This window comes from Mus caroli, unplaced genomic scaffold (genome assembly GCF_978045245.1).
Source record: "Mus caroli unplaced genomic scaffold, Mus_caroli_1 scaffold_6, whole genome shotgun sequence".
In the NCBI taxonomy this organism is placed as follows: domain Eukaryota; kingdom Metazoa; phylum Chordata; class Mammalia; order Rodentia; family Muridae; genus Mus; species Mus caroli.
This window is the reverse complement of record NW_028227261.1, coordinates 23,800,239-23,828,092: the sequence shown is the minus strand read 5'-3', so window position 1 is coordinate 23,828,092 and position 27,854 is coordinate 23,800,239. Positions and strand designations below refer to the sequence as shown.

At 46.0% G+C, this 27,854-nt stretch overlaps 1 protein-coding gene across 3 annotated transcripts in view; it reads right to left on the bottom strand.

Moving 5' to 3' along the window:
• Dhdds (dehydrodolichyl diphosphate synthase subunit) overlaps window positions 1-22,893 on the bottom strand; it is a 33,608-nt gene extending 10,715 nt beyond the window's left edge. For 2 of the 3 annotated variants that reach the window (XM_021160877.2, XM_021160879.2), the window contains exons 1-8: window positions 22,677-22,836; window positions 22,215-22,342; window positions 18,671-18,787; window positions 15,558-15,700; window positions 14,020-14,136; window positions 12,825-12,926; window positions 3,998-4,112; window positions 1,273-1,380 (exon numbers count right to left, since the gene is read on the bottom strand). In XM_021160877.2, coding sequence (XP_021016536.1) covers window positions 1,273-1,380; window positions 3,998-4,112; window positions 12,825-12,926; window positions 14,020-14,136; window positions 15,558-15,700; window positions 18,671-18,787; window positions 22,215-22,277 — 765 coding nt within the window. In that variant the 5' untranslated portion in view covers window positions 22,278-22,342; window positions 22,677-22,836. Of the gene's footprint in view, window positions 1-1,272; window positions 1,381-3,997; window positions 4,113-12,824; window positions 12,927-14,019; window positions 14,137-15,557; window positions 15,701-18,670; window positions 18,788-22,214; window positions 22,343-22,676 lie in introns of all 3 variants that reach the window. The other variant, XM_085838864.1, reaches the window with a different exon arrangement.
• Between the last annotated feature and the right edge of the window lie 4,961 nt (window positions 22,894-27,854).

The following is a 27,854-nucleotide window of genomic DNA, read 5'->3' as shown; positions in this document are numbered from 1 at the left end:
AGAGTAGTCTATGTGACAGAGTGTAAGTATCACCCCTGCAATTCACTGGACATCTTCTATGGCTTCCATTAGGTCCCCAAAAGGGGCACTAATACTTACATCATTCCTTCTTCCTGCCCATTCTCTCTCCAGACTTAGGAAACATCTACGATTTCAAAATTCCGGTCCCTAGTTCTGTGGCCTTGGCACAGTTAGTTCCTGTCCCTGTTTTCATATCTGAAGAAATAAGGACACAAGGCTGATACATTAAGGGAGAGTTAAACAGATAAATACAGACAGAACCAGCACAGCAACTCTGTGTTAGTGTCTCTACCCATATGAGCAGTGGTAGTCGGATGCAGACAAGAGTTAGGGAGACCACTGACAACCCTGACGCTAGGAAGCTTCCAGAAGCGCTCTCTGGGCTCTGCAGAATTCTACTCTCACACAAACATTTGGTCTCAAATTCACTGGCTTTGCCGGGCAGTGGTGGAAGACACCTTTAATCCCAGCACTTGGGAGGTAGAAGCAGGCAGATTTCTGAGTTCAAGGCCAGCCTGGTCTACAGAGTGAGTTCCACGACATCCAGGGCTACACAGAGAAACCCTGTCTCGAAACTGCCCCCCCCCCCAAAAAAAAACTCACTGGCTTTGATTTTGAGATCCTCCTGGCTCAGCTTCCCAATGGTGAATATTAGCAGTGGGTGTGGACAGCTATGACTTTGATCAGGCTCTCTGAGCTTTCTCCTGTGTCTTATTCTTGTATCATATTAGTCCCTAAACAATGTCTCTTTTTCTGGCCTTAAGCTCATCCTCCTGTGTCTTGTCTTGAGTGCTAGGATTAAAAGCATCAGCACCATGTCCCAGGTATCTCTGTTCCTCATTCACAGAGAGACTAACAAGACCTACCTGACTGAGTGCTTGGGAGCACAAATGAGGAACTGTAGAACACGTTCAGTGTCTGACAGTAATTGATCAGTGTGTGGTAGTAGTATTATAATGACCATCATTGTCAAGAAATGTTTGTGGGCTGGAAAGATGGCTCAGTGGGTAAAGGCACTTGTCACCAAGCCTGACAGCCTGAGTTCAATTCCTGAGACCCACAGGAAGGAGAGAACCAACTTTCAAAGGCTGTCTTCCACATGTGCACTCCGTCACACACATGCATTAATTATGGCACATCTGTGCACAGAAACTCACAGATAAATAATAAATGCAATAAACATTGTAGCAAGTCCTAGTGCAAGGCGGGCCTGGCAGTCCACCCTTCCAGCCCATCCTGCCCGACTCATACCTGAAGGGCACTATGGTTCCTCTGAAACTGCAGAATTGCCTCACACAGGTTCCAAAATGTGTATTCTGGCCACAGGACAGGCTGGAACACGAGGCAGGAATGGGACGTCTGGTAAAAACAAGCAGCAGAGTAGGAGTTAGTCACAGCTGAGGAGATGCACTGCTGCTCAGGACCCCGATGGAGGAGCAGCCGTGGTGGAAAAGGTCCAGAACAAGATGGCACATGTTTCCAGAGCCCTGGAAGTGTCTGCAGCCAGCCCAGGTCCCCTCACTCTTGGAAGAAGGGTCACAAGGCAACTGGATCCCCTGCCCGTGGCAAAGCAGAGGTAAACTAGATAAATGTTTCCTCCTTTCTTTCTTTCTTTCTTTTTTTTTTTTTTTTTTGTCAGAGAAAGGCTCACTGTATAGCATTGGCTAGTACGGAATTAACTATGTAGACCATGCTGACTTGAAATTCCCATTGATCTGCCTGCCTCCTGAGATCTTGGACCAAAGGCAAGTGCCACCACGCCCAGCTACACCATGTCTCTAAAAGCCAATTTTAGGACTATGAAATGACATCTGGATTATGTCATTGGCTCCCTGCCCTTAGAGGTCATCTGAGACAGACACACAGTCTGATAAAGTCAGCCAGAACAAATGGTGGCTGCTCCCGTTATTTTAAGTAGCAGCAGTATGACTCCGTGTCTTAAGCCCATGGGTTCTGAAGCCAAACTGCCTCTGTCTACCATTACCACAGAATTGGCTGAGTTTTTTCACCTCTCTGGGCATAAGTCTTTACGGAACTATGAAGATGAAATATGCATGAAAGAAAAGTCCTTGAACCGGGTGAACATGAATGCCCCTGGCCTCAACACTCCACAGTCACTGCTTACTGTCTGCTATACTGAACAACAACCAAATGCCCCGCAGGGGGAAACTTGCTCAATATTGTCACCAATATCACCTTCCCCACAGCTCCTACCAAGATACCAAGTACTTTCTCCACAACAAATGAAAGTGGCTTTTTATTCTGAGACAGGCCTCACTATGCAGCCCTGGCCGGCCTGGATTTGCTCTATAGAACAGCAGCCCTAAAGTTCACACTAATAGCCTGCCTCTGCCTCCGAATCCTGGGCTATATACTAAGGCAGGAGGTGCTATGGCCAGCATCTGCAGGAGGCTGGCTGAAGAGCTGCCACTTCTCTTTCCTAAGGCTGCAATGACTTTCCCCGAGCCTTCTTGTAGAACAGGCTGTCCTTGAACTTACAGATCAACTGCCTCTGCTTCCCAAATGTTGGCATTAAAGGCGTGCGCCACCACATCCAGATGCCAAGTCTCATGTTAAAGACATGGGATCCCTGCATCTGCTGGGTGACCCATTTGGTAAATTCTCTACTTCACCAGCATATTTTGTCTTTATCTTTCTTTCCCATTTCTAACTCCTTCCTTTTCTCCATCTTCTTTCTGCCTCCCTTTTTTGTCCTCCTTGCAAAGTGCCAAGGACCAAATCAGGGTTTGAGCACACTCTGTAAGGAATCTAGCCCACCACCACTGTCATTTCCTAACTGTGCTCAGTGCAAACTTTTAAGTGTGATCTGAGCAGCAGAAAACATTAGATATACACTAAATTTCCATCAGGATTCCCAAACATTAAGTCAAAACATGTGCAGTAGCTAGCTGCCAGTTCACTTGTCTGTGTCTCTGAGTGCTTGTAGAGGTCAGAGGTCACCCTTGGATTTTGCTCCTCGGAAGACAGGCTCGCTCTCTGAGACTGGGGCTTACAGATCAGGCAATGCTGGCCAGCCAGAGCTCTAGGGATCCTTCTGTCTTTGCTCTCCAAGCATTGAGATTCTAAGTGTGTCCCCCCATCACAGCAGGCTTTTTATGTGGGTGCCAGGGTCCAAACACAGGCTGTCATGCGTATGTACCAGATGTACCAACCCTTACCAAGTACCAGCTTCCCCAGTCCTCAATTATAACACTTATTCATTAAAATTTTTCTGGACCTTGATACATGAGATGTTTCCAAGCTGAGTCTCCCTCAACCTCTCCTTATTCTTTCTTCCTTTTTTTTTTTTTTTTTTTTTTAGACTGGGTTTCTTGGTGTAGTCCTAGGTGTCCTGGAATTCTTTCAGTATACCAGGCTGCCCTTGAACTCAAGAGCTATCCACCTGCCTCTGCCTCCTCCTAAGTGCTGGGATTAAAGGTGTGCACCACCACTGCCTGGCTGAAAACAAGAGATCTTTAGACAAACAGTACTAACTGGATGTGATCTTTTAGGGGTGACCTAAGCTAGAATAGCCGAGCAAAAAGGCAATAGCAAGCCTGAGAGTCTGGATGCAGTGGAAATCTCTCACAGGATTTACCTGCACAGATGGAGACCTGTATTCTGAAGAAGAGATGATGAACTGTAAGGGAAGGCTCTTGTGGTGCTGGTCTGACACCTGGCTTAACCAGCGTCTCAAAACCCATTTCTTGAAATGGGGCTTATGTAAATTTTCATTAGGGTAGGATGGCTTTGGTTTCTCTTTAGGATAAAACTCTGCATTTTGGATAGCAAGGAACACATTATACACCCAGGGTCAGGTGAAGAAAGAAAAGTAATGTCTCTAGGTACAACCTGGAGGCACTGATTGTTCTACGTGGTAACCCTCTGCCTTGCTCGTACAATGGTGGAGAATGGGTTCTGGTTCAGTTCCAGGGTTCAGCCCAACCCCAAAATAACATGCTTCAAAACAACCTACCTGCCAGAGCAAGAAGTCACTCAGCCGCACCTCCCCAGAAGTCCGGATCAGGATGTCGGGATGAGGAGAGTGGTTGCTATAGAGGCACTTATCAAGCAGAGACTCCGAGACATCACTAGGTGGGCAGGAGACAGAAGCACACGTCTCTCTGTGGTACTCGCTCCGTGAACTTCCACGTACAGCCTCCCCGTTGGTGATTGGCCACCATCAAATACATTTGCCAGTACATTGCCAACCCAAGAATGACTTTAAATCTGCAGACCACATACAGTGCTTTTCCTTCCCCCAGGGCCTGCACATGCCAGGCAAGGACTCAACACACACCACACCGTCCCAAGGCCTGTGGAGGGCGTCTTTAACCTGTCCTTATCCGTACAGAGGAGGGAAGCTCAGATGGCATGGACAATCTGCCCAATCCCGTTGCCTGTGGGCCGAGAACCAGATGTGTCTCTACGCTGCTTCTCTCCGTCTGATAATTCTACCCTGGCAGTGTGATGAAGCACCCTGCAACTGAGTTTCTTAAAGATGGGTATACGGCTTAGTGGTAATGTAGGTAGCTAAAAGGCCTAAGGCCCTGAGTTTAATCCCGAGAACTGCAAAAAGACAATTATATCTGATAAAAACAAAGACACAACAAAAAGATGAATCTAAATTAAATATACTGGTTTGGAAAGACTTCCAAGATCCACTGTTATATGAAAAAAGCAAATTAAAAAAAATCATGGGCTGGTGAGATGGCTCAGTGGGTAAGAGCACCCGATTGCTCTTCCAAAGGTCCAGAGTTCAAATCCCAGCAACCACATGGTGGCTCACAACCATCTGTAACAAGATCTGGCTCCCTCTTCTGGAGTGTCTGAAGTGTACTTACATATAATAAATAAATAAATCTTTAAAAAATAAATAAAAAAAATCATATTGTGAAAAATATAGACAAGTCTATAATCACACATTATGTATGTGAAGGGAGTATGATAATCACTGTATTATAAAAAACATTACCTATGCATATATATACATATTACGTACATACATACATATGTATATATATAAAAAATGAAGTTGAGAAAGCCACACAACAGTTTTCAACAGTGAGTTGGTCAAGAAGGAAGGAAGTCTGTTTAGTGATTTATGATGGAGACTTAGCCCCAGGCCTCACACACACAATTGAACCCCAGGATTTAATAAAAAGAACCAGGGCTGGCAAGAAAGACAGTATAGTGGGTAAAGCTGTTTGCCACACAAGCGGGTGATCTGAGTTTTCATTCCTCACATAAAGTGGAAAGAGAACCAACTGCACAGGGTGGCATCCATGCGTCCTGGGGCAGACCTGTTCCCACCACAGTGAAGTGAAAAATGAAGCAGGGGAATGACTGCTTCTCGGATGCTGGGTAAGAAAGATGCTCCCAAGGAGACAGACGCGCAGAGACAACTAAGGGAGGCTTTTGAAATAAAGCTTTCCTACTGACAGAAGAGGGCCCTTTTAAGGCTGTATCTGCCGGCTCCAGGAAGTATTTGCCCACCCTAACATGGACACACAAACAAGACCAGGAATCTTGAATTTATGAGTTGTATCTTGTGAAGAGTGAAAAAAAAAAAAACTTCCTTGTGGAGAATATGTCATGGGGTCACAATAGCAGAAAGGGGCTGGAGAGATGGGTCAGTAGGTTAAGATCTCTGGCTGCCCTAGCATAGGACCCAAGTTCAATTCCCAGCACCCACACGGTGGCTCACTGTGTCTCCAGTCCTAGGGGAGTCAATGTTTCTCTCTTGTCCCCAAAGACACTGCACACATATGGGGCAGACATACATGAAGGAAAAATCCATATACAAAAGATTAGAAAAAAAAAAAAAACAAGGGAAAAATATTTTAAAAAGAAGAATGAAAGCACGAATGCCAGGAGTGAGTGTTCAAAACCAGATAGCAGAGCTCAGAGGCTGTGGCAGAGGATCAGGAGTTAAAGGCCAGCCTGGGCTACACAGGGGTAGAGGATCAGGAGTTAAAGGCCAGCCTGGGCTACACAGGAAAGCACAATCTTAAAAAAAAAAAAATCACAGAATGAGGTTTAAAAATAAAAGAAAAAGAAACTGGGGTGCTTTGGGCATGTGTCTTGATTTTTTTAATTACTTTTTTTTCAAACCACAAAAGGAGATGTATTTTCTATATAATCGTACAGCAAACAATATTTGCTTATGACTGGGCAAGAGAAGGGTCCTGGGTTCAGACTGCCCTGACAATCACAGACTCTTGTTTTTTTTTTTTTTTTTTTTTTAAGATTTATTTATTTATTATATGTGAGTACACTGTAGCTGTCTTCAGACACTCCAGAAGAGGGCGCCAGATCTCATTACAGATGGTTGTTAGCCACCATGTGGTTGCTGGGATTTGAACTCTGGACCTTTGGAAGAGTAGTCGGGTGCTCTTACCCACTGAGCCATCTCACCAGCCCCCAGACTGTTGTTTTGACTGCATGGTCCTAACTCCCTGGTGAAAGTATTTAAGGCCAGCACAATTCGCGTGAGACCAGTACAATCCGCATGAGCACTTGGCTCCCTTATCTTTCGACCACACGGTTATACTGAGAGTCGAATCAAATAAAATGACATATCTGGGTGCATCGTGAAACCATGAAATGTCCAAACACACAGGGATAACAAGACCATCTAGCAAACAAGGGATAACAATGACACTATTAACTGTGACACTATCTCTCGTCTCACTGTCTGGTCCTCTTGACTATGGATGTTCACTTCGAGTCCAAGTTGTAAGTTTCTGAGGGCTTTCTGCTACCTGCTTCAGGCTGTGGGCAGAAGGTAAATGGAAAAGGAGGAAACTGGAAGGGGGAAGGGGATAAAACTGACAGAAACCAAGGACCTACTGACCATGGTTAAGAAAACTCCAACACTAACTAAACAAAATCTAAGTTCAGAGATAAATAACAGTAAAAGAACCAGTATTCACCAAACAAAACCACGTAGGGAACCATGGAGCCCAGAATGGCAGAGCATGCACCTAGCACGCTTCTGATTCTAGATTTGACCCCCACCGCTAGAAAGAAGAAAATCAAAAGGAAAAGAAGAATAAATCTTGACAGCCCTGATAAGAAGACTATGAATTGGCACCACCAGCTCCAACTCCAGAGAGAGGGACCCCGCATGCAGAAGCGGACAGAAGCTCAAGGAGGTCACCATTCGTACTGATGAGACACTAGAATCACTTAAATATAGAATAAACACAAAGATATTTAGGAAAACTAAGATAAGATACATTTGGTGTGTTAGCTTTCAGCTAGTGAGAATGTCGTGAAGACTCTACACTGAAGCACGCACGGGACATGAAAAAGTATCCTGGGGCTGGTGAGATGGCTCAGTGGGTAAGAGCACCTGACTGCTCCTCCAAAGGTCCAGAGTTCAAATCCCAGCAACCACATGGTGGCTCACAACCATCTGCAACGAGACCTGGCGCCCTCTTCTGGAGTGTCTGAAGACAGCTACAGTGTACTTACATATAATAAATAAATCTTTAAAAAAAAAAAAATGTATCCTGTTACAACGTGAACCGGAGGTGCAAACCAGCATTCAGGGTCTAAACTCCTTCGTGTGGTTTCTAGTTACACACATTTACACTGCGATTATTGATTTATTGTTTTTTAAATATTTATTTTTCAAAAAGTTCTATCTATTTCTTTGGGTTTCTAGAGACAGGGTTTCTCTATGTAACGGTGGCTGTCCTGGAACTCACTCTGTAGACCAGGCTGGCCTCGAACTCAGAGATCCACCTGCCTCTGCCTTCTGAGTGCTGGGATTAAAGGCGTGCGCCACCACCACCCAGCATAACTTATTAATGTGTCTGAGTATTTGACTTCATGTGTGTATGTGCACCATGTGCTTGGCCTGTGCCTGTGGACGACACAGAGAATGTTAGATCTCCCAGGACTGGATTTATAGCTGCCACCCATGTGGGTACTGGGAACTCCCTGGTTACCAGTAGTTTATTGGTGAATGTATTCCTTAGCTTTGTGCATGTGCTAAAGCAGGTGTACGGGGTCAGAAGACACCTTTGAACAGCTGGTTCTCTCCCTGCACCATACGGGTTCAGGGGAAACTCAGGTCACCAGGCTTGGTAGCGAGCACCTGCTGAGCCATCTTGCTGGCCCTAAGTTTTCACTTCTCAATGCAGTACTTGCAATGGACCCAAAGGTCTTCTGTATGATGGGGAAATATTCTACCACTGATCTACAACCCCAGTATCCCCAACCCCTTTAAAGAAAGATTAAAGCCGGGCGGTGGTGGTCCACGCCTTTAATCCCAGCACTCGGGAGGCAGAGGCAGGCAGATTTCTGAGTTCGAGGTCAGCCTGGTCTACAAAGTGAGTTCCAGGATAGCCAGGGCTATACAGAGAAACACTGTCTCGAAAAACCGAAAGAAAGAAAGAAAGAAAGAAAGAAAGAAAGAAAGAAAGAAAGAAAGAAAGAAAGAAAGAAAAAAAGAAAGAAAGAAAGAAAGAAAGGTAGATAGATAAATTGATTAAGGGCCAGAGGAAGAGGTCAGATGCGCTAAAATGGGAACTACAGATGGCCATGAGCCATCCATCACATAGGTGCTGGGAACCAGATACATGTTCTCTGCAACAGCAGCAGAGCCATCTGAGCCATCTCTGCAGGCCTCTAAGCCCTACTTTTGCACAGGGTTTGCCCTGTAGCTCAGGCTGGAACCAGACTCACAGCAGTCCTCCGATCCATCCTCCTGAGTGCTAAGGTACAAATGCAATCTCACATCTGGATACTTGCTAACTTATTATATTTATTTTATGTGTATGGGTGTTTTGCCTACGTGTATTTATGTGTATCATGTCACACCTAGGACCCGAGGAAGTCACAAGAAGGGACTGGATTCCCTGGAGCTAGAGTTGCCGATAGTTGTGACCCACTATATGGGTGCTCAGAATTAAAGCAGGGTCTTCTGCCAGAGCAGCCGGTGCTCTAGTCTGCAGAATCGTCTCTCTGCCCTGTCATCTCTCTGCCCTGTCATCTGCTTTTATGTGAGATTCTTTGGTCCACTTCAGCCTTCCTATGTGTCGGTCAATATGCCAGACTGAACGGACACAAGGCAAGTTGGCCAACTATGTAGATAAATTCCCATTTCCCACTTCTGTAGTCTCTTTTTGTTTGTTTGTTTGTTTTTTGTTTTTTTGAGACAGGGCTTCTCTGTATACCCTGGCTGTCCTGGAACTCACTCTGTAGACCAGGCTGGCCTCGAACTCAGAAATCCACCTGCCTCTGCCTCCCAAGTGCTGGGATTAAAGGCGTGTACCACCACCACCTGGCTAGTCTCTTCTTTACAATGAAGATGGCTCATCAGAGCAGAGACTGAAGAAATGACCATCCAGAGACTGCCCCACCTGGGAATCCATCCCATAAATAGCCACCAAACCCAGACACTACTGCGGATGCCAAGAAGAACTTGCTGACAGGAGCCTGATAAAGCTGTCTTCTGAGTGGCTCTGCCAATGCCTGGCAAATACAGAAATGGATGGTCACGGTCATCCATTGGACAGAGCACAAGGTCCCCACTGAAGGAGCTAGAGAAAGTACCCAAGGAGCTAAAGGGGCTTGCAGCCCTATAAAAGGAACAACAGTATGAACTAACTAGTACCCCCAGAGCTCCCTGGGACTAAACCACCAATTAAAGAAAACACATGGTGGGACTCAGGGCTCCAGCTGCATATGTGGCAGAGGATGGCCTAGTTGGTCATCAATGGGAGGAGAGGCCCTTGGTCCTGTGAAGGTTCTATGTCCCCCAGGAAGCAGGAGTGGGTGGGTTGGGGAACGGGGGGAAAGGGCAGGGGATAGGGGATATTCCGAGGGGAAACTAGGAAAGGGGATAACATTTGAAATGTAAATAAAGAAAATATCAAATAAAACTAAATAAATTTAAAAAAAGGAAGATGGCTCAGCATGTGGACGTGCTTGCTGTGCCTGGAGGCTGGGTCTCCAGAAGCCAGTGGAAGCCAGAGGCAGAAGCCAAGTGTCTGTAATCCCAAAGTGCCTGGGTGGGGAGAGGCAGACGCAGGAGTGGGAGGGCCAACTAGTTTGGCTTACACAGCAGCAAAGAGACTCTGTCTTAGAAGAGGCGGAAGGGTGAGACACCACACCCGAAGCCTACCCTCTGACCTTCAGTTGTACACTGTGCACACACAAACCTTCACCCCCACACATAAACTAAACAAATAAATAAAATGGAGATAAAACCAACTTGTACATTATAGGGTGGGGGAGTAAGCACCTGAGAGCTGGGAGCTGCACCAGGGCTGCAATGGCAGCGCTCTTTAGCCGAAGGAGGATAAGGGATTTGAGGTTAGTGCCCATCTCAAGTACACAGATATTAAAACTGAACAATACAGTAAATCTGCATGGCCCTGTGCGTTCTTAGTAACTGGTCACAATTATTATTTATCACATGGAAGTCAGGACGACAGGAGGCCACGCAGCCTATTCAAAGTAACTCACTAACCAACCTCAAGGGTCTGTAACTCACTGACCAGCCTCGAGGGTCTGGTTATTCTTCTCTAATTCCAGGCTCCCAAACAACCTGTCAATTTTATTTCTAGGGGAAAAGAGGCCCTTATCCTAAAGAAAGAGAAAAGGAGTCAGGTGATGGTCAGATTCCCTTGCTACTTGGTTGAAGCAAATTCTAATAATCCTGATACAAATGTAACAGAGGACACTGGAGGTCCCTGAGCTCAGTAGGCCCTGAGAATCAAGCTGCAGGGCGCTGTGGACCCTGGTGAGTCTATCTACCAGGCTGACCTGACAGCACCACAAAGGCAGATTGTAAATGACAAGTCAGGAAGGTGGCTAGGAAACTTCCAGGAAGTGAGATGTGAGGTCTGTAGGGCGAGGTTAAAGCATGCTATATTAGAAGTCAGATCAGAGTTCCCAGGAGTTAGGGCCAGAGGGATTAGAGGTCCCAAGTTCAATTCCCAGCAACCACATGATGGCTCACAACCACCTGTACAGCAACAGTGTCCTCATATACATAAAATAAATAAATAGATCTTTAAAAAAAATCTGCTTGCTAAATTAGAGGACTCTTTCTAGCATAAATATTTTCCATCATTAGTTCAATTATTATTTCATATATACAAGACTACTCAAACATTAATTATAAAGCATAACCATAACAAACTATGAAATTACTCCCAGCCGGGTGTGGTGGCGCACGCCTTTAATCCCAGCACTCGGGAGGCAGAGGCAGGCGGATTTCTGAGTTCGAGGCCAGCCTGGTCTACAAAGTGAGTTCCAGGACAGCCAGGGCTATACAGAGAAACCCTGTCTCGAAAAAACCAAAAAAAAAAAAAAAAAAAAAAAGAAATTACTCCCAAGCTAATTACTATTAACGTAAACCTACATATATATCTTCACATGTTACCTCTGTCCTTCCCTGAGGCTAGGCAGTAGTAGAAAGTGAACCCAGGATCTTGCACACAGTAGGCCCACACATACCCCATCTTATACATCCCTTTCTGCCTTAGCCACTTCATCACCTGTATCCCCATTCACTTAGCCAGCACTGTAATTTTCCCCTAATAGCCAATCTATGATCTATAACTCTCTCCAGGTCCCTCATGCCTGCCTCTGTCCAGCACCCAACAGATGACCTTCCTCCTGGAGCCTCCAGTCCTGGCCCACTCCAACTACTGACCCAACATCTCCATTCTATGACAAGCCCCGAGGCAAATTCCCTCTTCCTTACATGAGATCCTGTCTAGGGCTCTCTAGAACAGCAGAGGGCACCAATGTCCACCACTGAAATCCATGGGTAGAACATCATGTGTCCATTCGTACATTCCACACCCCCCACACACACACATACACACACTGGGGAGGTATGGGAGGGGTCTGTCTTCTCTTCTCGTAGGTCTGTTTGCTTTTCTTTTATGACACTAGGGATCACACCCAAGTCTTACTAAGGACACTCACTAAGCAAGCGCTCCACAGCTGAGCTCCGCCCTCGCTGTATCAGCTGCACACTCTGCTATTTTGAGACATGGGTCCCAGTGTGTTGCTTAGGCTGGTCCCAAACTCACGAGCATCCTAAGTAGGTGGGATACAGGTTTGTGCCACCATGCCCAGTTCAATTTCCTGCATCCCAAGATCTCATATAATAAAAATGAAGACGAGGCCTCTCAGACAAGAGTCTACTTCTATCTTACTAGCAGACTGACCGTGGGCATGTTATTCTCAGTTTCCACATTTATAAGCTGAAAAGACATGACTCTCTCACATGAAGTTAGGAACAGTAAAACAGGTAACATACCGACTGCACTGTTCAATTGTGTCCGCTACCAGTATCTCACTATTACGATTATTATTTACTAATAATAGGAAAGATTATATTAGTAACAACATTAGAAGGGACAAATAGACACATGGCTTCAAAAATTCCTCCATTCCTCTAAGCATTAAATATTTCCCTTACTTTCTTCCCTCCTTCCTCACTCCACCCATCCCTCGCATACCTGAATCCTGCATTATGAAACTGTAATTTGAGAAACCTAAAAGATTCTCCTCCAGCACCAACATAAAATGACTGAAAACCATTTGCAAGGAGCGCGTCCCTTCTTACTGGCCAGGACGGCCCAACGGTTGTTCTGTGGTTTCTCGGTGTGCGCTGTACTCAGACGACCCCATCTGTTTGGGGGAAGCCCCCTAAGTGTTTCCCGTGCACGCCCTGATTTGTGTTCTGACCAAGTGCATGGCTCAGCAAGGTTTGAACACTAGTTCACTCTGTCTTCCGTACCAGTTACCAGGAGAGCCACCCCAGATACCTGGGTTCCAGGAGACCTTGTTCCACACCCCAGGCCATCTCTCTCACAGCATTGGCAATCTCATGACGTGATGTGTATGCAAAGCAGACATTGAGGAAACACCTGAGGACGGCAGAGCAGAATCATTTACCAAAGAGAGGCAGGGTCTGATGGCCGGAGCAGCCATCCCCTGCGAGGACACAGGCACTGTACTTTGGAAGGGTAAGACTGTGGGTGGTTCCATGATTTTTAAGAGTTCTTGGAATAAGCATGCTCTTCATCTAATTAGATCAAACATTAACTAGATGCCCTTTACTGCCTTCCTAACCACATCCACTCCCCCACTGCCACTACTGCCAACCATCCACACAGGAAGGAAATCCTCTGTGCTATTAGCCTAAGCACCGGGTAGCAGGGATGAGACCAGGTGTAAGGTAAAATCAATGCCCAATACTACTGTTCCAAAGCCACAAACCCTGGAGTGTCCTCTTAACCTGGCTGTGGGACAGAGAGCGGGGCAGAGGAGACTCCTGAAAGACATGTAGACATGATTAGGACAAATTTCTTTTTTTTTTCCCCTACCCTTCTCACTCCAGCCCCACTCGCTCTGGCCCAAAGATTTACCCATTTATTAAATGTAAGTACACTGTAGCTGTCTTCAGACACACCAGAAGAGGGCATCAGATCCCATTACAGATGGTTTTGACCATGTGGTTGCTGGGATTTGAACTCTGGACCTCCGGAAGAGCAGTCAGTGTTCTTAACCGCTGAGCCATCTCTGGATTTCTTTTTTTTTTTTTTTTTTTTTTTTTTTTGTGGCAGGGTCCCACATGTAGCTTGGGTCAGCCTCAAACTCACTGAGCTACGCCTGTCCTGTGTCCTGACTATCTAGTGATGGAATTAAGGGTATGTACCACCACACTAGCCTAAGACTAAAGGATATCTATCCCGACACTTGTCAAGTTCAAGTATATGTGGTGTGTGTGTGTGGGGGGGGGTTTGTTTGTGTGTATGTGTGCACATTTATAGTTCCCAAAACCATTGGGGTGGGGAGGGCAAGGGACTGGGTTTGCATGTGAATGAATGAAAGGGCACCTGGTCTCTTCTACAGGTCAAAGTCTCTAAGCATCACAAACTACTCTCTGAAGAGCCTTGCGTGGAGCACAGGCCTTGGAAGCTCTGGGTGCCTCTCCTACGGAACAACCCGAGAACTCACTTATTGTAGCTCTTAGTGGCCTGGATGGCCTGCGCAATCTTCTCCTGGAGGTCCAAGGGCAGCAGATGCAGATCCCCCAGGACGCGGATGCACACCCCGTGCTTCTGCAGCTTCTCCCTGGGAAGGGAGAGAGGAGGCGGCACTGTGAAGGGGCAACCGCCAAGCAAAGGACGGGCACCAGCCAAAGAAGCAAACTTGTCGCCTGCAACAGGCACTGTTGTGTGTGCACTTCCAGTACCCAGTACTTCTCTGAAGCTCAGCTAAGGTTTGCCCAAGGTCATCTCATGGGTCATGTCTGGCTTGAACCAGATCTGTCTGCCTTGAGAACACAAAAACTTGGCCACACATTACTACCTCAGGTGTCCTTGGGAGAGTTGTAATTTTATACACCTGTGATTTCTGTCCCAACCGAGCAAGTCAGTAAATTGCTCCAGAGTAGGAACTGTATTATTGGTGACATTTTTTTTTTTTTTGGTTTTTTGAGACAGGGTTTCTCTGTGTAGCCCTGGTTGTCCTGGAACTCACTTTTAGACCAGGCTGGCCTCGAACTCAGAAATCCGCCTGCCTCTGCCTCCCGAGTGCTGGGATTAAAGGCGTGCGCCACCATGCCCGGTCATTTGTTATATTCTTGTGCAATAAGAGAATAGTGACAGCAGAGAATATATATTTATAGAATTAGATGGTGGTTTCGTCCAATCAACGAATTCCTCTGAGGTGCAGACCGTAAGTTCTCCTCTACAGACCAGGAGACTGAGGTCCAAAACGATTAGAATGTTGAGAATCTGGATGGATGAGCAGCCAGGTATTTTCCTGGGGGTCTGGTTCTAGAGCCGACCATGCCCTCACTCAAAGCGCACCCGAAGGACAGGACCCAGAATTAAAGGCCAGTCCGTGGCCCATCTGCTTATATAACCTTCAACCACATTTTGTCAAAATCGGTGAAACAAGAAACCATTTACCTATTTTGAGGGATCTACAAGACTATAAAGGTTCAATGTATAGTCTTACCAAAGCCAAATTTTAGCAGCACGTAGACTTCAACCTACGTACACTCACTTTTGCTGATCCTGCACCAGTCCTGGCTTCTTTGAGCTTAGCGTTGTCTTTCAGTCTCCCCTACTTGGGAACCTTTTGACAAGCCAGCCTGCTCTAATATCATGACAGGCTGCTCAACTCGAAAAAGGTGCACAGGAATGCTCATTCTACGACACAGCTGAGAGGCGCTGGAGGGTCACACAGAGGAGCTACAAGGGCCCTGGTGTAGCGAGGACTGGGCTCCCAACCTGGCTCTATCACCAACTTACTGTAGCCACCTACAAGGCCTTTCTTCTTTCTTTAAAAGATTAATGTCCCAACCCTGAAATACAAGCAGACTACCAGTTTTATGTCCTTCCTGCATGTGAATGTGGAGGCCAGTGGGTAACCTGGGACACCAGCCTCCTTGATAACGTTTCAGATAAAAGAGCTCAGGGCTGGGGTCGGGGCAGGTTAGACAGGGATGGTGCTACAGGCCATCCTCCGTCTGGACAGCGTCTTACTGTTCTTCCATCAAGCAGCTGAACTTCTGTCGGGCTAGATCCAGGAGTCCGTCAACCTCGCTCTTGGAACGTTTGAAGTTCTCAATGCTGAATGCGTAGACAGTCACTTCTAGGATGCCCAGGTTCAAACACCATCGGAGAGTCTGAGGAGGGAAGGCAGAGAAAGAGCTAGGCCACAGGAGAGGTGATGGATGCTTTAGCTCTGATCGAGGACTTTTCTCCTCCCCAAACTCGAGTCTGGGGCAAGGGCAACTTTAGCTCTTCTGTTTGCATAACTAGGAAGCAAGCCATCACCATTCAAGACTCTTAAACCCCGAGGCCGGGTGTAGTGGCTCAGGTCTATTCTTTGAGAAGCTGAGGAGGCACAAGGATCAAGGCTAGGTTAGACTACACAGTAAGATCCTTTCTAAAATAAGAAAACCACAAAAATCATGAGAAGAAACCAATCCAGGTATGTTATGTAACACTTAACATCCGAGCTTCTGGGAGGTAGATGGCAGGAAGAGCATGACTTTAAGGCCAGCCTGGGCTATCTATACTGAACTTGAGGCCTGCCTGGGCTATAAGAAATAATATCTTGAAAAAACTGTCATTTTAATTTTATCCCAAAGAACCTTTCAGTAAGAACATAAAGTTCTAGCTGTTTACTCAGTGAGCCCATGCTGGACTCGTGCTGCGCTGTAGGCAATTATTAACCTCGCTGGGAATCAGCTCCTTTATCTGCAGGAAGGGATTACACAGCCATCCTGCTAAGATGACCAGGAGAGCATGTGTGAGGCACTCCTGCTCAGAACATAACGGCTGGGAAGCAACAACCTGGCCACCGGGCAGCACTTCATAGTCTGCTGAAGGGTTTCCTGTGTTTCATTTTCCAGACAAGTATTTAGATGTGGACTGTTGCTTTCATGCTACGTTAAACACGACATACTAGTCACCTCTGAAAGCTTACCCATGTCAAGAGTAACGTCTGGGAGCACTGACGAAACACACACCTAGCACCCGAGAGGCTGAGGCAGGAGAACCCTGGGGTTAAGTCCAGCTTGGATTCATAGGGAGGTGCTGTCTTTGTTGTTGTTTGGTTTGTTTTGGTGTGGATTTTCAAGGCAGGGCTTCCGTGTGTAACCCTGGCTGTCCTGGAACTCCCTCTGTAGACCAGGCTGGCCTTAATTCAGAAGATCCAACCTAGTTTTGCTGGGATTAAAGGCATGTGGCCACCTGGCCCAGCTAAATTTCCTAAAACGCAAAATAAATAAATAAACCACTGTTGGGAAAGTGGCTCAGTTGGGAAAGTATTTGCCTAGTGTGACTAAAGGCCTGGGTTAAAACTACACACAGTGGCACCATGCCTTTAATCCTAGCACTCCAAAGAGGCAAAAAGATCAGGGGTCACGTTTACATGGAGTTTGAGGCCAGCCTGGCTATATATGGAAGATACTGTCTCAAAAATAAATAGAACCACTGGGCAGTGGTGGCACATGCCTTTAATCTCAGCATTTGGGAGGCAGAAGCAGGTGGATTTCTGAGTTCGAGGTCAGCCTGGTCTACAGAGTGAGTTCCAGGACAGCTAGGGCTACACAGAGAAACCCTGTCTCGAAAAAGCCAAAATACATACATACATACATACATACATACATATATATATATATATATACATACATACATAAATAGAACCACTCGTGGTGTCTCACAATTTATACCAACACTAAGAGGCAGAGGAAAGTCTCTAAGTCTGAGGCAGCCTGATCTACACAGTTCCAGGCCAGCCAGGGTTATACAGTGAGACCTTCTATCCAAAACAAGCAAACAAACTGGGCAGTGATCCCACATGTCTTTAATCCCAACACTTGGGAGGCAGAGACAGGCGGATCTCCATGAGTTCGAGGCCAGCCTGGTCTACAGAGCATCTTCCAAGTCAGCCAGGGCTACACAGAGAAAAACCCAAAACAAACAAACAAATAAGCAGCCTTTGCCATCACTAGAATATAAGTAAAGGAAAAAAATGAAATAAAAATAGCCTTGCAAGCATAAAGTCATAGAATGATATGCACAATTACAAAGTTGATTTTGGCCGGGCGTGGTGGCGCACACCTTTAATCCCAGCACTCGGGAGGCAGAGGCAGGCGGATTTCTGAGTTCGAGGCCAGCCTAGTCTACAAAGTGAGTTCCAGGACAGCCAGGGCTATACAGAGAAACCTGTCTCGAAAAACCAAAAAAAAAAAAAAAAAAAAAAGTTGATTTTGACATCCGTGTACATGTGTGGATGCATTCATGCACAGCACAAAATGTATATGAAGATTACAGACAAAGTTGCCGGCACTGGGTCCTTCCTCATACCACACGTGGTCCAGCTATGGAACTCAGACTCAGCTGCAAGCACTCTTACCTGCTGACCCAATTTTCTAAATGATAAGACATTCAGTAGCAGCCAGGATGTGAGATACAATTTTTAAAAAAATGACTAATGGTAGCAAAACAGAGAAGCTTGCTAATCCTAACAGTCTGTGATGATGACAGTTGTGTTAATGCCATGATGAGATCCTTGGGTAGCAAGCAACAAACAAAACAAGAATTAAAAAACTCTCAAGGGGGCTGGTGAGATGGCTCAGTGGGTAAGAGCACCCGACTGCTCTTCCGAAGGTCCAAAGTTCAAATCCCAGCAACCACATGGTGGCTCACAACCACCCATAATGAGATCTGATGCCCTCTTCTGGTGCATCTGAAGACAGCTACAGTGTACTTACATAAAAATAAATAAATAAATTATTAAAAAAATAAATAAATAAATAAAATAAAATCAGAATTTGAACACCAAAAAAAAAAAAAAAAAAAAAAACTCTCAAACTACAGGAAACTCCAAGTGTCATTTTAGTTGTCATGCAGGTCTTCAAATCACTCACTCTAAGCGGGGCAGTGGTGACGCACGCCTTTAATCCCAGCACTCAGGAGGCAGAGGCAGGAGGCAGAGGCAGGATTTCTGAGTTCAAGGCCAGCCTGGTTTACAGAGTGAGTTCCAGGACAGTCAGGGCTATACAGAGAAACCCTGTCTCAAACCCCCACCCCCCAAAAAAAACCCCAAAAAATCACTCACTCTAGGCTCTGTCACCCGCACCCACCTCAGCAAGCTTATTGAAGCCCTGTGTGTGGCCCTCCTGGCGCTCCACCTGACACTTCTTGGCATAGCGACGGTTGCCATCCATTATGAACGCGATATGTTTGGGTACTGGGCCAGCCTGTAGAAGAGAATGGATAATCAAAGGGGAACACGGCATCCTTACCTACTGGGTCTGAATCATCAGCTAAAATCCCTAGGCTAGCAAATGACTGACTCAGTGGTACAGTGCTTCTTGCCAAGCCTGAGTTTGATTCCCAGGACCTGGACACATACTGGAGAAGAAACACCACTCCTGTACGCTTTGCTCCACCTCTACATGTGTGCTGTGGCATGTATTTGCCTCCACGTACCATACATACATACAAAGAAAGAGAGGCACACTAAATAATTGTTATGACAACATGTCAAGGTAAAATCTGAGAAAGAACTTGGTCTCCTTTCATTTTCACTTGTACACAGTGGGCAGTTCACTGATGCTTCTCCATCCTTGCATGCTATATTTGCCATATTCATCCCCCACCCTGCCCCATCAGCCTTTCCAAGCATCCCTTCCTCCCCCTCCTTTCCCCTCCACATCAATAGTAGTCACCTCATGCTTTAACGTCTTGACCCCACCATTCCCACACAGGAAAGAAAACACAGGTCTAATGTTTACTCGATGGGCTGACTTTACCTAACATGAGATAACCAATTCCATCTACTTTCCTATGAACTACACGATTTCCTTCTTCATGGTTAAACAAACCACCACTGTGTTTATATACCACACTTCTTAAACTCCATTTCCTCACTGCAAAGCACAGAGACTGATTAGGCAACCCGGCCACGGTGATGAGCGAGCAGTACACTGGGCTGGCAGGCATCTGGAGGGGGCGGATTCTGATGGTTTAGGGTATACAGGAGTGACCTAGCTGGATCACACCAAATCTACCTTTTATTTTCTGAGGAATTTCACACTGGCTAGACTACATTCCTCTCAGCTATGTAGGAGGGTTCTCTTGTCCTTACCAAAGCCTGTTGTTTTTTGGATCTTCATGAAGACATATTCTGACTCAGGTAAGACCATTTTTTCTCTAACTGTCTATGGATGAACCTGTGGCTCGTATACATGTCTGTGTACCCCATGTGAGCGGGTACTGGAGTTAGACAGTGAGCACCCAGTGGGTGCTGGAAATTGAATGTGAGCTCTCTGCATGAACATCAGGTCCTCTTAGCAACTGAACCTCCTGTCTAGCTCTGTCTAACCTGATCTAAGTGAGTTTTGATTTTTATTTAGTTTGTACCTACAGATACTAATAATTTTTTTTCAGTTACTTATTGACCCATCTGTGTTTCTTCGTTTTAAATCTGTTCAATTGATTTAACTCTTTGACTGACTCATTATTTTGGTCATTAATTTTTTTTTTTTTTTTGGTTTTTCGAGACAGGGTTTCTCTGTGTAGCCCTGGCTGTCCTGGAACTCACCCTGGAGACCAGGCTGGCCTCAAACTCAGAAATCTGCCTGCCTCTGCCTCCCGAGTTCCGGGACTTAAAGGCGTGCGCCACCAACGCCCGGCTCATTAATTTTTTTTTAATTGCATTTATTTATTTAGTGTGAGTGTGTATGTGTATGTCTGCAACTGTGGAGGTCAGAAGACAGTTTTTAAGAGTCCGTTCTCTATAAGAAGACTGTGGCCCCGATCCCTTAAGTTGGGATGGTATGGTTTAGGGGATGATTTACAAATAAATATGGTCTTGGAAAGGGAAAAACAAAAAAAGCTTAGACTGAGGGATCTCTATCTCTCCTTTCTTTTCTTTTCTTTCTTTTTTTTTTTTTAAAGAGACCAGATCTCTGTTTAGGCAGGGAATAGAAGGTGAGACGTCAGTAGAAGAAAGAATTCTGGGAAAGAAGGAGGGGAGAGCTTCGCTGGAAAGACATCATGTGCCACCAGCCAGGTGGCACAAAGTAGGCTCAAATAAATGGCATAATTTAAATGATATCTAGTCAGAGAAGAGCCTCGCTAAAAGGCCAGGGTATTTGTAAATACATTTTGAAGCAGAGTCTTGTTTCTGGGACCACGAGGGTGGGAGGACGAAACCAGAGCCTGACTTCTACAGCTCTCTCCTTCTGCCGTGTAAGCTGTGAGAGCCGAATCCAGGTTAGCACACTTGCTGGCAAGAACCTTTATCCGTCGAGCCAGGAGCCATCTCTCACACTCATCCCTCCGCTGTCCTTTGCTTTTGTCTCCTACACTTATTTTTGCCAACACGAGGCCAAGTTTCCTAAGGAAAGAGTTTTCGCCGGGCGTGGTGGCGCACGCCTTTAATCCCAGCACTCGGGAGGCAGAGGCAGGCAGATTTCTGAGTTCGAGGCCAGCCTGGTCTACAAAGTGAGTTCCAGGACAGCCAGGGCTACACAGAGAAACCCTGTCTCGAAAAACCAAAAAAAAAAAAAAAAAAAAAAAAAGAGTTTTCATTTTCTGGATTCCCTGTGATTATTTGGCATTTGTAGGTATGTGGAAATACAAGGCTTACTGACTCAAATTCACTGTTAAACACTGCTCGGCAGTCTGTATCTAAAAACTAAAGCCAGGCTGACTGGCTTGCATCCAAACCTCTCTCAGGCACAGAATATGACATGGCTTGTGACTCCTGATGGGGCCTTTGATGGTTCAGCTGGTAAAGGTACTTGCCCCAAAGCCCAATCCTGAAAGCTGTTCTCTGTCCTCTAAATGTACACTATATATCACCACACCAAGATAAATAGCGGACTGGCACTAGATATTGTGCTACGTTCTTTGTGTCTTTCTTTTTTTTAATCCTCAAAAAGACAAGTTTGTTAAGCCACATGGTTGGTAAATAACAGTTTTCCTCACGGATGTCTGTCTCTAGAGCAGATGGTTAAAGTTTTAACCATCAAAGAACCATTAACTCAGAAGACACTGACAGGAGAAACCGGTGGGAACTCTGGGGCAGTGGTTCTCAGCTGTCCTTATGCTGTGAGCCTGGGATATAGAGCCTCAGGTGCGGACCTCAACCATGAGAGTATTTGCGCTGCTACTTTATAACTGCCATTCTGGTACTATCATAAATCGTAATGTCAGATACCTGATATCCGACCCCGTGAAAGGGTTGTTCAACCTCCGAATGGGTTGGGACCCACAGGTTGAGAACTACGACTCTAGTGAGACAAATTTCTGTTCCCTCCTATTCAGAGTCACAGTCTTTCTTCCTTTTTCAAACTCAGAGTCTTGTGAATACCAAGAAAGCACCTGACCCGTGAGCTCTTTTGACACTCCCAACGGCACAATTCAGTTTTCCAGAAGGAAAATCTAACAGTCTATGTGATCTAATGATATTAAGAGACCCTGATTGGCCTTAAAAAAAAAAAAAGTCACACAGTACAATAAATACTAGAAATGCAGCCCTTCATACTACATTATAATTTCAAGATTCTCTCTTTGCTAAATTCCACTTCATTGGGATTGCTAAAATTTAAGAATGAACTTTCAAGCGACCTCTCAACTATCCAAAAGGTCAACTTTTCCCCCCGGGATACTGCTCACCTTTATGATGTTAGCGCAGAACCGTTCCCACAGTGACAGCTCTCCTTCTTTGATCCATGACATAGTTCTTGCTATGTCAGAAATCACACAAGAACAACAACAACAACAACAAAAAACAGCCAGATAACCTTGAATAAATGAAAAGAGAGAGAAGTCATTCTTGCTTGCAATAAAACTGACCAAAGAGAGTCTGCTGGACTGTGGCAGGCAACACGCGTCTGAATCCAGAGACTGCTCTAATCCACTCAGGCCTCTACAAGCCAATGGGAGACCTTTGGAGCAAGGTGGTTCCCACTTTCTTATCCTTCTTACGTGCACTGATTTCTTCCAAATATCCTGCCACATCATGGTACCTACATCTTCCTTGGTCAATCCCCACAACTTCCTTCTCTATTGCCCCGCAATCCATTGCTCACTCTGAGCTAACCAATCACTCCCCTCCTTGGATGCCGCATCTGTTACCTCGATGGTCACTCTCCGGGCTGGACTTTAGTGTCTCCCGCAGCTAACTCCACATCCAGCTTCCCCTCCTCTGGGTCTCTGTGTTTACTCCCCACCTCGGACGCCTGAGAAGGCGTTTTTTCACCACTCCCGGGCGACTTACGACTTGGCGCTGGAAGAACACGTCACCTCTACGTGCTTGGCCCCGCCTCCTCCGTCCGTGGTGGGCGGGGCCGCCTCTGCGGACTCGGGGGCGGAGCGGTGCGAGTTGGCTATTGGTGGCCGCTCTCGCGGGGCGTGGAAACAGCGCCTGGTAGGCCGAGGTCACGTGAGCCTATACTACTCCCTCTTGGGTCTCCTGTTGCAAGCCCTGCTTGTTAGGCGAGAGTGGAGCCTAAGGGCTCCAGATGCGGACGGCCCATGCATTTGTGTGGTCTCAGGTGTTGTGGCAATTTGTAACGACGTATTTTGACAGTCCTCCTACCTCAGTCTCCCAACTGCTGGGGATATGGACCATGGAAGTGAACTGTGTTTATTTAAAAACTTGTCTTGGACTGGAGAGGTGGCTCAGCGTTTAAGAGTACCGACTGCTCTTCCAGAGGTCCTGAGTTCAATTTCCAGCAACTACATGGTGGCTCACAACCATCTGTAATGGGATCTGATGCCCTCTTCCGATGTGTCTTAAGACAGCGACAGTGTACTCACATACATAAAAATAAATCTTTAAAAAAACAAAATTGTCTTAAAAGTGTCCTTTTAGCCGAAACTGGTGGCACGTCGTCACTGAACTCCACACTCAAGAAGGCTGAGGCCATGAGAATTAGTTAATGTCTTTTCTGCTTCGTAGTAAATTTAGAGTCACCCTGATCTAGGGGATACTGTCTCTTCTAACGTGTTCTTACTTGTCGCCTTTTAATGCTGCTAACTCATCGGAAAGGTTTCTTGCACTGGTCACTTTTGGGGAGTGATGCAAAGCAACTTTATAATTTGCAGATTCCGAAGACCCACGTTAATAAACTTAGGAGGACAAGTCAAAAAGAGCTCACAATCCGTAGCGCTTGGGAATAGAGCCCTAGTGGTCGAGTTCATGCCTAGCAGGCTAGAAGCCCCGGGTTCAGTTTCTAGCCCAGTATAAAGAAAAAAAAAAAGCATGGTGGCAGCGAATGCAGGGCAATCAGCAGTTTAGGTCACCTGAGGCTAGCATGGCCTATACAGGAAAACTCAGCCTCAAAACTAAACAAAAATAGAAAAAAATCATAAACATACAACAAAACACCATAAGCCACTTGTGGAGAGCTTTGGGGGTCAAGCAAGAACTCAAAAGCATTAGCTGTATAGCTTAGTCTTTTGAAGGACTTTTAGATACCTAACAGAACAAACTTAGGCCTAGACTGGGCTTCGGGAGACTTGCCTCCTCAAAAGTATTAATATTACCCTCCATTGTCTTGCCTCTTGATGTATTTAATGATACAGGGAAGAAGTTGTTCTGCTTTCTCACACACACACACACACACACACACACACACACAAGCCAAAAAGCTGAACTTTCAGTATCTGATGCAACTTAGTATTTCGTTCAAATCATACTTGCATCTGTAATAGAGTTTCACAATTCCAACGAACCTTTTTTATTTTTAAACCTTATTTGCCCCGTGGGCTCAATGACACAGGGTAAGATGACACCTGTTGAGCTTTACCTGAGGAAGGCACAAAACGTGTGTGACTCAACAAAGCTGTAGAGTTGAATGGTCCATTCATCAGCTCTCACTTGTCTTCCCTTTGTGAGCCCTGAAGCTTCTGCTAATAACACCATTTTCTCAGGAAGGCCTCTTCGCTCACAGAAGCCTAGTAGTTAGCGACGCTGGGTTTTAACTTTTGGTGCAATTAGCTAAAGGGTCACAACCCCCCTGCTCTGGTAACAGTTTGAGGATTTATTTAATCCACTTTCTGTTAATAGTTAGGTTTCCCTTTGGTAAAGTATCCCCCCCTCTAACCCCCCACCCTTGAAAAAAAAAATCTTCCTGTAAGCACTCACTAGAAAGTCAGCAAACTGTACCACAAAATATTGGTTTATAGTGGGAGACTCTGCTTGGGCCTCAATTTCCCCGGTTCTGTATGGGACTTTCCTTTTTGGGGTGTTGCAAAGGGTTAATTAGGATTTGTAAAGGGCTTTGAGGAGTAAAGGACAAAGTATTATTAGGGTCTCCTGCCCTAAGCCCTGGCCCCAGCCTTTCATCCCAGCAGAGGCATAGGCAGCCCCATTCTTCTGCATGCCAGGCCTCTAATCCCCTGTGAATGTGGCAGCTTCCAAGGAAGGGACAAGAGGCCTTAACTAGAAACAAAAATCCAGAGTAATGAGGTGCTACAAGGGCTGAACTTTCAAGATTCGTCCCTAACAAAGTGGGAAAACCGCAATGGTCCTGTGACTTCCCAATCTGCTCCGAGGTGGGGATTATGCGCCGGGAAAGCATCCTAAGCATCTGAGACCAGAGAGACCAGAGAGACCAGTACAGACTCTGGAGTACCAATAAGTCTTTATTTTCCCAGGGAAGAAAGGGAAGGAAAAGTCAGCATGTGTCACAGGATGATTATACGATAGGAATACAAGGGCTCGGGTACAGTAAAAATCAACTGGGAAATAAAACACCCCAGGCAGGGGTGGGGGTCATCCAAGCCCCGGGGGGTGGGGGGGCCTTAGTCTCCTGCAGTTCGGGAAAGAGATTGGGGAAAGGACAGACAAGTACACCCTTTCCCACCCTCCCCATAAATTCAAGATTTCTCACAAAGCTTTGGTTTCTAGCAGTAAACATGGAGGTACATTCGTCGGTCTCCTAGTAACAATCTTGTGGCCTCTTTGACATACATTTCTTGCACCGGCATTAAGTTCCTGAGTGACTCACTGTACATTCATAGTCCCTTTCCTGGGTCTCCAGATTCCACTTTCTACATGGAAGGCCCCACAATTGCTTCTCTCGACCTAAGGGTGACAGATGACATTGGTTCGATCCATCCAAAGGCGAATCACACCATGAAATAAATGGTCTTGCCAGGGAGAAGTGGCACCTGCAATCCCTGCACAGGGGAGTCGAAGGCAGGAGGAGAGCCAGGAACCTGAGGCTATCGATCTCCAGCTACAGAGTGAGGCCCTGTCTCAAAACCACCAACCAAAACTCTTCACTGAGTTAGGGACAAGTGAAGAATGAGGTTCCTGGCTTCTTCAGAATTTCCACATGGGTCCTTCAAGAGTTATAGAGATGCTCAAAGAAGTAAATGAGCCTAAGTTTTCTTACCAAGGAGAAGAGGGGCTGTCTGAAGGTCACTGTGGTCCAGAATGGAAGACACAGGAGGAGCAGGGAAGGAAAAGCCATGGTCCCAGAGGTTCACTTTGAGAAGAGGACCCCACATTTAGGTGTCAGATGGTGGTATCTGGTGCAGAACTGTCTGTCAAAGATGCTTTGGCTATTTTTCTCTCAATACAACAAAAGTTTTGTAAACAATAAAACCCCAAAAGAACATGAAGACCAACACATTTATATTTACACAACTAGGCCACCTAGCAATCACCAACTCAGAGACAGGAAAAGTCCTACAAAGGCCAGACGAATACAATTAACTAGGGGTGAGGGCAGCATTTGGGGGGGGGGAGACAAGAAACCAGGATCAGACACACACACACCACCCAATGTGTTCTATTGCATTTATCCCGTTTCAACACAGTGAGGTAGGTTTGTGGCGATCTCAAAGCATGTAAACGAAACTCCCCACCCCCTCTTTCCTTTAGCTATCAACCATCACGCTACAGCAGGGCAGGACACTTGCCACAGAGGCCCATACTCATGAGTCTCTCTGAAAGCCAAGATTGTGAAAGGCTAAGGAGTTGAGTCCCTGCCTCATGTTCCCATGCCTGGACAGCACAGTGTGGGAATAAGGGTACTTACTGGTCTTAAGTTGCAGTCTCACTGGGATAACTCAGTGGTAGGGTACTTCCTAGCACAAATGAAGCCCAAGATTCTATCCCCAGCACAAAAAGCAATCAAATAAACAAAAACCACCTCATCTTCATAAATTTGCATTAAAAAAAATCCACACACACATACATTACACTCTCTCTCTCTCTCACACACCCTGCTGTGCATGGCAGGCTTAGACTAATCTGGCAAAAGGATGGATCTGGTATGGAAAGTTCCTCTTGTGCCTTTCACCTGGCCCAGCCTTTTAATGTCTCTGTACCACCCTTTCCTGTTTAGAGTGATGTCCTATGTTTTGCCAAAACCAGATCAAGTCTTGGGGCAGCTCAATTGAAACCCGTGAGACTCATTTTTCAAGGACGCTATGGCAGAAACACCAGCTGTAATCGGCAAAAATGAGGTAGTTCAACAGGCTGTGCACTCCAAATGGTTGGTCTCCATAGTGATCAAAACAAAACAAAACAAAGTATTCCTGCTGAGCAGACCTGGAGCTGCTACGGACTTATTATCCCTGAGATTGCTCATGTACCTGAGAACACAGTGCAGGAATGAGGGCCTTAAGATTAAAATATACAAAAATACAAACCCATTATTTATATTAAGAAGAAAAAAAAATCAAAAAATTAAAAAAACGCACAAGATACGTCATTCGCACGTAGATAGTGCAGTTGGCATCCTGGAGAAAGTGGGACCCAAGGTGCAGTTACCTAAGGGAGCAAATAAATTAAAATCCCATTGACCCAGAAAGGGCTGGGAGTGAGGTGTGGGCAGCAGGTCTGCAGTTGTCCCCCCAACCACCCTCTTTGCCTGTCATCACAACCCATTGCTAGAGACCGTTCCCAGCACAGCACCGCAGGACAAGATTATGAATAAGCACGGTGTGAAAATAACCTCGCCCTGCTCCTGGGAGTCCCTTCCCCAGAACATAGTAGCTGGAGGGGTAGGTTCAGTAATCTTGGTTTGACACTTGTTTGGCTTCCTGTCTGGCAAGGGAAATATCACACAGCCTTCTACAAAAGAACTTCCCTAGCCCAGCCACTTGGCAAAGCCTCGGGTTCTAGGGTGGTTCCTCCCCCCACAAAAGCCTTCACTTGCTTTCAGATAGAGTGTGGTAGGAGTTCCTTCGCCTCACCCTTTCCTTCCCTCCAAGGAAAGACAGGGTGACACTGGGAACCCCGGCCTGAGACACGGCAGTGCAAGCTACCCAGGCAACCCACCCTTACCCCCACTT